General features: G+C 42.4%; 1 protein-coding gene across 1 annotated transcript; it reads left to right on the top strand.

Annotated features, from left to right (window-relative positions):
* Nucleotides 1-837: 837 nt before the first annotated feature.
* Nucleotides 838-2,660, top strand: LOC308038567 (interleukin-17A-like; the record flags this gene model as incomplete). The annotated part of the gene is made up of 3 exons (XM_080341249.1): nucleotides 838-864; nucleotides 1,434-1,678; nucleotides 2,423-2,660. 3 exons carry the CDS (start codon nucleotides 838-840, stop codon nucleotides 2,658-2,660), a joined length of 510 nt encoding a protein of 169 aa, XP_080197375.1.
* Nucleotides 2,661-8,548: the final 5,888 nt, after the last annotated feature.

Genomic DNA, 8,548 nt, shown 5'->3' with positions numbered 1-8,548 from the left:
CCCTGTCTCATAGCACAAAAGCCTGAAGTGAAATGTAAAAATGGCAAGATCAATATCAATAATCACTTTTTTTTTACCTACTAGATGGAGAATGATTGAATTTGGGAACTCTCTATCAAGAAGCATTGTGGCCAAAACTGGCATATCATACTTGAGTTGTAGATGTGGATAAAAACAGCCTGATCCAGACTAGGATGTTTGAGAAAGAAATAGGAGTTTGAGAAGGAATCTGGTCCCCAGGCACCAAAGCAAGTGGCAACACATGGCAAGTGTGGAGAGCAATTGGATGGGGACCAGCTGTGTAATATCTGTCCAAATCAGTATGGAAAGACATTAGATTGACCTAGGAGCAAATGGATGCAATGTGGCAGTGCCAGGGACATAAGTGGTTTTGATACCTACAGCATTCCAAGCCAAGAGCATGCAAAGCATTAACTTGTGTTTGTCTAGATGACGACTCTAGTCCCAGTTTAAAATTACTTACTTTATACTTGCTTACTGCGGTGTGCACAAATTTTTTGGTGGTTTTCTTATATCACCATTGAGTTTTGTTACTACTTGTGTGATATGGCTGAAGTAATGACATCATCTACAGATCTAAGAAAGGGTGAGCCCATATCCTGTCTTCCACCTGTGTCAATGGAATATATACACTTACATTTCTTTAATTTAAGTTATGGTCAGAAACCACAGCTACGACTGGGAAAGAAAAACCACCTACTCCACACAAAGTAGGACAGCAGAGAAGCCCTTATAAAAAGTCCACCAGCAAATGTGCCCAGACACCTTCAGTTCGACAGAGACCAGCACAACATCAGCCGTGGTAAAAGAAGGAAGATGTCTCCGATCCTTTGTGCTTCTCTGGTAAGAACTTGCTTTCTGTTTTTGTATCTCCAATTTGATAGAGCCATATTTAAATTCTAATCGATGAATGCAGGAACGGGGATCTACCCCCACCTTTGAAATGCTTGTTTAAACCGTTAATAATTGAAAATAATTAAAACGGGAGACTGCTGAATAGTACCAGCGTGGGGCAGCAATGAGACTGTTGGGTGTATTAGTGAATGGGGCTTCTTCCATGTTCTCTGAAATCAAGAAATACATTGAAAACTCAACCTTGCAGCGCCTTTTTGTTGCTATATCCTTTCTACCATCTCCTGTATTATATTATTTTGTATAATTGGGGGGTTTTTATCATTAAATTACAACTGAATGTATACCATACATGTCAGCACTGTAGTAACTAGTTAATGAAAACAAGCATGGAGGTTATACATATTTCCATAATTACTCCAGCCTGCAGCATAGACTTTAACCACCAGCTGGACTGCCTGTGGATGAGTTTCCCAGCCCCACAGAGGAGTCATTAGATGTGTCGCGCTACCGCGACTGTACCTGGGTTGCGTCCTAAATGTGCCCTAAATTGTCTTCAGTTCAGATCGCTGCTCTTAACACTGCTGGCCGTGCTGTCAGCCAGTGGTTTTGCCCACGGGAAGGTGATACACCCCAGAGCCAAGCCAGAGAGCCTCTTCAAGCAAGCGTATGCTGGATGCCTGAGCCAAAAACACTCAAAATTCCCTCAAACTATGAGAGTCAACATAAGCATCAGCACCGTCAACCAGGACACTAAAACAACTCCTAATGTCAACAGCCGCTCCCTGGCTCCGTGGGATTACAGGTATGGTCTCTGTCCCTAACGGTCTAGAAATATGCTGGCTGTCCTCATCAAGAATAATGCCAAGGTTCTGTCCATGTCTTTGTTATTGGTGCTTCACTGCTGGGAGATTTTGGAAATACAAGGGTATCCAGAGTCCATATAATACTTTTTTGAAAGATAACCAACATAGAAAGGAGCATAGGGCAAAAACATGCTCTATGCTGACATACAGAAGGCAAAGCAAATTACTTTTGTAATTTGATTTATTTGTATATTGGGCCAAGCTTTCTCTTCAAAAGCATTCTTTACCTAAGAATTCATCAAAAATGCCTCAAATAGCTAACATTGCACCAAATTCAGTAGTGATTTGACAACATCAGCATCAATCCCTAAGAACTTTTCAAGTTTTGGAAGGGAGCTGTAGGTCTTTGGGTCCATTAGTCAGTCTGACATATTGGGAAGCTCAAATAATTTCTAACTAGCCTTTCAAAGTCAGTGCCTATTTGAAGCAAGTTCTTTGCAAAGGCAGTTTCATGCCGTGCTGGCATGGTTTTCTTACACTTAAAAACATGCAGTATTTATTTGCTTACACTTTACTCAAACTTAAAAACCAAGAGAAGGGTCTACTGCCCCTTCATAGGAAATATCTCAGGAGATACAAGTTAAAGAGCTGGGAGCCCATAACAATCCAGACTGTCATGATTCTAGAGACGCACCAGCATTTCCATTTCAAATATTTCTCTGTTCTTTCATGTCAACTTACAGGATCGATGAGGACCACGACCGCTTCCCCCGGGTGATTGCTAACGCTGAGTGCCGCCACTCCTGGTGTCTGAATTTGGACGGGCAGCTGGACCACAGCCTCAACTCCGTCCCCATCCACCAGGAGATCCTCGTCCTGCGGAGGGAGCAGAAAGGCTGTCACCAGTCATACCGGCTGGAGAAGAAAACAATCGCTGTGGGCTGCACGTGTGTCACCCCCTTGATCCGACACCAGGCTTGAAGGGAACCGGTAGCGTAAGAGCAGGGAGCCATGGAGAAAAACTTCCTTGCCTAACAGCAACGAAATGAAGGGGTCTGATTCAGTATCTACAAAACTAAATCAAGCCATAATGTTTAACTAGAATCTATCAGAATATATTAAAAATGAAGAAGTCTCAGTTAAAAAAAAATAATATATATGTATATGTATTTCCAAAAAAAATCTTGAACTCTGTGAATTCTGAATCCAGACACCTTCATGTGCCAGGCTGAAAAAGTAATGGCGACTCTTTACACACCTTTAGTTTACACTTTGAAATGTTTATTTATGTAATTCTATTTATACTGGTGGAAAATTGAGTAATAATGTATCTGTTTATTTATCTTTGTGTAATAAAAAAAAAAATAACTAGCAAATAACTCTGTGGTATTCTCCTTTCTTTCTGAAGAAGCCTTTTTGATAAGGCAAGAAATCACTCAATTCAATTATGACCATATGAGAGATCTGTATAATACTAAAACCTAAAATTTTCTTGATAACATCTAGCTCTGTTGCAGAATAGAAAACTCACAGTAAAGTTTGGGTTTGTATCATTAATACCATTCTACCAATAGAGAAATTGAGATACCAAGAGTAAAATTATTTACCAAGTGACACCCAATAAATTCACAATAAAGACAGACTAGCAAAAAAAGCAGTGTATAACTAGCCGGTTATCCACTTAATTATCCGATTGGAAAAGAATTTGTAAAGACAGGTTCAATGCAACATACTGAATGGGGGGAAAAGAAACTCCCTCCCCTAAAATGGTGAATGTGTTTCCATTGCTGAGTTTTAACTTTGGTCTGATGTAATCTATGAATTTCAATCCAACCCATTTCCCCACATTTTCTGTGGAGCAGAGTCACTAGCTGGGTACTATGGAGAAAAGCTCATGAATGAGACAAGTGGATAATTGAAGCAATTAACCACACTTTGCTAACTGCAATCGTAATTTTCTCCGTGATCGTGTCCTCCCAACACGTTGGCTGCCAGCGCTTCGAATGTAGATCACACTGACACAGCATTTCTACCATGGTTGCGATGGGACTTGCGTAGGTGGGTGTCAAACACCACAGGTGGATTTATTGAGAGCATATTTGGGTTAAAAGTGGTCAGATGAAAATGTTCCGTGTTTTAAAAGGCATGCTGGTTTGCAAAGATGTGGATGTTTTATTTTTTTGCTGCCATCTCGAGGAGGTGTGACCCTTCTCCTGCACTGGCAAAGTGCCATTGGTAAATGCTACAGCAAAAGCAGAATATCTAGAGATCCAGAGGTCAGGGATGCAAGTCTTTAATGAGAGAAAAGGTCCTCTTGGGTGAAAGCATCTTGTCCAGATCCAGCTGTGCTAACTGGAAATGTGATCATCCCAACTTTTGCTGCTGGGAGTTATTCCCTCCAGATGTGCCAGGGAGTCTAAACCCTCCCTAATCCGCTCCAAGCAAAATTAGGTGGGTCAGTCTCTAACCTAAACTCACAGCACAGCCATAGGTTTTGTACCATCCCTTGACCTAGCAGATTTAAACTGGTCCAAGAAAACATTGATTAACCCTGAGTGATCCCAGTATCTGCAATCACAGCAGTGAACTCCTGTCTATGCCTTTAGTTACCTTCAAACACTGATTTAACTTTGCTCATATGTAGGTATCTAGCAGCATACGTGATCCTAACTTAGCTTGTTTCCTACCTTGTCTCCTTAAGGTCTCCTGCAGGTCCTGAAGTTCACCCAGCTGGCTGTCCCAAGAATATTAAGCATGGGAACAGACTGTTAAAAATACATATTAAGCATGGGAACAGACTGTTAAAAAATACATCGAGGAACACTCACTCTTTGAGGTTTTCAATGAGCTAAATAAATACCAATCCAGGAAGGCTGAAGTAGAGTTGACTGCCTTGTCTGTTAGATAATCTCTCAACATCCTACCACCTGCTACAGAAGGAGCTTCGTCAAGCTGCCTGCAGCAGCCCAAGTAACCTCTAACAGTTAAAATTATGGTAAGTCCCACCCTTTATTACCTGGTAGTAATGTGCAGTTAGCTGGAGTTGGCGCGTGAGTAATGGAGACTAGTTAGCAATGCTGAGAGAGAACTACAGTGTGGAAAAAGTCAGAACCAGGTCAGCAACAAACAGATGATGCAGTTGGAACACTAAAATCACCAACAGCTTTCTGCTGATGGGCTGGAGAAAAACTCTGCTCTCCCTTCCAGCAGCGTCAATCTCCCTTGGACCACTTAACAATTCAATTAAATCTGTGCCTTAGTACACAACTCCTATTTACATGAACTCAAGTCAACTTCGTGCTCACCCCTGCAAGATGCTTTGGTGCTGTACATGCTCCTGCAGAAGCGTTTAATAGTCTGATCAATGGGATTCATTTGGCCTGAGGACTATTTTCAGATTCTCTTGTAACTCCTGGCATCATGAGCTAAGAGTTCTTCCATCATATTGCTGTGTTCAGTTGTGAAGGTGCAGAATAATTTCAAATCAGTGCACCCTGCCTTGAGCTCACTTAATCAGTGCCTTTGTTTCTCTGGGCAAACTTTCATTACTACAGTCAACAATGATCATGTTCAGAGACCAAAGAGAGCAAGACCCTTCTTTCAACCTTGCACAGCTCTTATCAGTTTGAGGTTCAACACGTAAAGCTTGCTCTGTCTTGTTTTGGGGAATTTCAGTGCAAATTCCTGCTTATTTTATGTCCTTTAATGATATCATCTTGTCAGTGTGGGGGAAAATTGCTTCAAAACCCTCTTCAACACAAAAGTTTCCCATCCAGCACCGCTCCCTGTCTCAGTTTCAAGCCAGTTTGCAAAACCTGAGCAGCAGCTTAGCAGCCAGATTGCTTGGCAACCTGTGAGTAAAACCCAGCAGAAAGGGAAGTTTGAGATTGGAGTTGTGTAGTAAATTATATCAGATAACCGTGCTCATCATTGCCAGTTATCAAAGCAAGCTGGACAGATAAGAGATGCTTGTAAAAAGTTATATAAATTCAACCGTCTGGCAAGTCTTACAATGTGAAAGTAGCCAGGAGTACAGGTTTCACAAATATGAAATAAAAAGCTAACCCAAAAACTTATAGAGGAAAGTCAGAGAGAAGATAAACTATCTCTATTCATTTACTGGAACAGGGAACCTTGATCATGATAAAAACATGTTGTGCTTACTAAGACTGAGGATAAACCAGAAACACAACACTTTGTACTGGTGAAACCACCAAAACTCACTCATAGAAAGCTGTGCCCAGAAAACTGAGCTTTGATCGGAGCCTACACAGTCTGTGACACCCCAAGAGCATCAAACATGTTTTTAGTCTTTTGTTGAAGTTACAGGAAAAGGTAGGAAAACTGAGCTAGTTTTCTGAAGGGAAAAAAATAAAAATAAAAATAAACAAATGGAAGATTTACAGAGAATGGATTTATGTAAAGAGATGAGGACTTGAAGCTGCTATCACTATCCAGCCCTGGAGAATAATTAGCAAAACCAGAAAACGTTTGTGGGAGTAGCAAAGACAGAAAGTATGGTTTGGTTTTGGTGTTGAGTCCATCTGGTGTCTTCTCAGCTCCCAAAATCCAGCACTGGCATGCAGTCCCATCCCCACCAACAGCTCTGAGCCTGTCAAGGAGCATCAGGCAATCACAGACATTTTAGGCAGGTTGTTGGAGTTTTTTTGTCACCACCTTTCAACAGTGCTGTAGAAGATACAGACTTGGCCCACACACTTTAACCCATCTTAAGCAAAAAGTTAAAAATAACATCAGAGAACAAAGAAGAGCAAGAAGGGGAAGAAGACCAGGGGAAGGAGATCAAGGCAAGTCTCACGTTTTACCCCACTATGGTGACACTGGAGCAGGTTTCTGGTCTGATATGTCAGGCCACCTCCCAGGACAGCCAGAATTCACAACCAACATGGAAACTGCGCCCATCATGTTGGCACCAAACCACAGACCCCACAGGACTGACCAGTAAATGTCTCATCCCCTTAAAATTTTGTCTTTTAGGTCTAACTCTCTACAAGTCATGTTGACTTCTAGATTTTCAAGCCATTGCTCCTCTGGTTTACCAAACACAAATTGTTCTTGGGTTGTTTCAATGTTTTAGGTTGCAACCTTTGCATTCTTAATATATTTCATCTCTGCACATCTTTAAAAGCAATGATTTGGTGGAACAGGCTGACCTGATCTGTAATGCTTTTAAACACGCCCAGGACCACATTGTCAAGTGTCCAGAGAAGCCTGACTCACATTTGCATGGCAACACATCCACGGATTAAAGCAGAAGAAGGCATCTCCCAGGTTCACACCACTGCTGTGCCTCCCATGCATGAGCATGGGCTTCCTCCAACATCCCATGAGATCTGCTACACAACGGGATCCCTGGTTGAGCTGCCAGAACTGGCACAGCCAAGGGGAGAAGCGAGCAAGGGGACAGGGAAAGGTTAGTGAGGGACAAGGAGAAGAGAGGAGGACAAAAAAGGCCACGAGGATTAGGTACTAACCTGTGACCGTAGGTTGCTGAACCCAGCAGGTTTACAAGGAGACACTGTGGGACTGCTGCTACACCTACAGCTGTGTCTTCTCGTGGTAAAATACTAAGTCCCTGAAGGTTGCTCTAAGCCATAATTCAGAGACACCCAGCCAGGCGTCCAGAGATTGTGTCTATTGCTGCAAGGGGGGAAAAAAAATAATAAAAAAAGAAATAGCAAATCTTTTCACAAAGGCTGGTCCTCAGCCGTGAATTATGCTTGCTCTTGGTGGTGATATGACTGTGCTGTTTACAAGAAACATAAACTCATCGTTCTTAGATTGCTGGAAATGAAAGCCAACCACCTACCTCATCAAAAAAGCATCACCTAAAAAACAAACAGACTCATATTTACAACCAGCTGCACTCTAAGAATGGTGCCATTAGAAGGAAATAACTCTTGTTGCTCGTTTGATTTAGAAACAATCCCCATGTACAAGCACATGCCTTGCTGAGGGGTGTGTGGTTTGCAGTTGATAACACTGGCTGAAAAACCTCATCGCCCATGTGTGAGACTTCCTTAATTAGCTACCTTTGCATTTTCTTAATTAGGTACTTCGTAATTCACCCAATCAGAACAGCCTTTCAGGTAAGCTGATGGCTGTTGAAGAGAACACAGGAGCTCACACCCATTCAGCTGTGATGAACCCAACGCCCAAGTCGTTACGTCTGCAGGGAAAAATGTAGGCTGGTTTTCTCCCTGCAAAACAACTGAGGACAACCCCACGGGTTAGGTTTATCAAGAAAGAGAGAAGTAGGTCAGGAGTAAGAACCAGGGTGAGCAGCGTGTGAGTTCCTGGTCAGCGGTTACTGTAAGAGCAGAGCTGGCGTTACGCAAGAGCGCGCAGAAGACGCCTCCATGGGTTTGCGCTCCACCACATGAAGAGCTTGGTGGTCATAATGAAACAGCTGCTGCCACAGATGAGTACAAATGCTTGTAACTGAATGAGATGGTTTCCCCGCCTGGTTACCCATGGCTTGTTAAACTGGATCCCAGTGAGCCACAAGGCAGGGAATATACACAATTTGACAAACAGCCACCAAAGGAGTCATCTGCACACAATGATTGCCTGACCTACCTGGGGAGGACACCTGCACCAGGTGTATCTAATTTAAAGTAGCTTTTGGGCAGCCAAAGTGGAATAAGAGAAAGCTTGCGCATAGGTTCACCTTGGTCTAGCTGCAGGTGAACAAATACAGGCTTCAAACCTCCACCAGCAGAAACCAGAAGTCTGAGAATCTGGCTTAGATCTGGGTGAAAGATGAGTAATGTGTCAAAAAAAAGCAATGCAGTAGAAATCTGATAAAATAATAAACAGTGAGTCTTGCTAGGTTGTGCTCCCTGTGT

This window comes from Nesoenas mayeri, assembly GCF_963082525.1.
Source record: "Nesoenas mayeri genome assembly, chromosome: 3".
In the NCBI taxonomy this organism is placed as follows: domain Eukaryota; kingdom Metazoa; phylum Chordata; class Aves; order Columbiformes; family Columbidae; genus Nesoenas; species Nesoenas mayeri.
The sequence above is the reverse complement of the archived record's forward strand: the minus strand, read 5'-3'. Positions and strand labels throughout refer to the sequence as shown.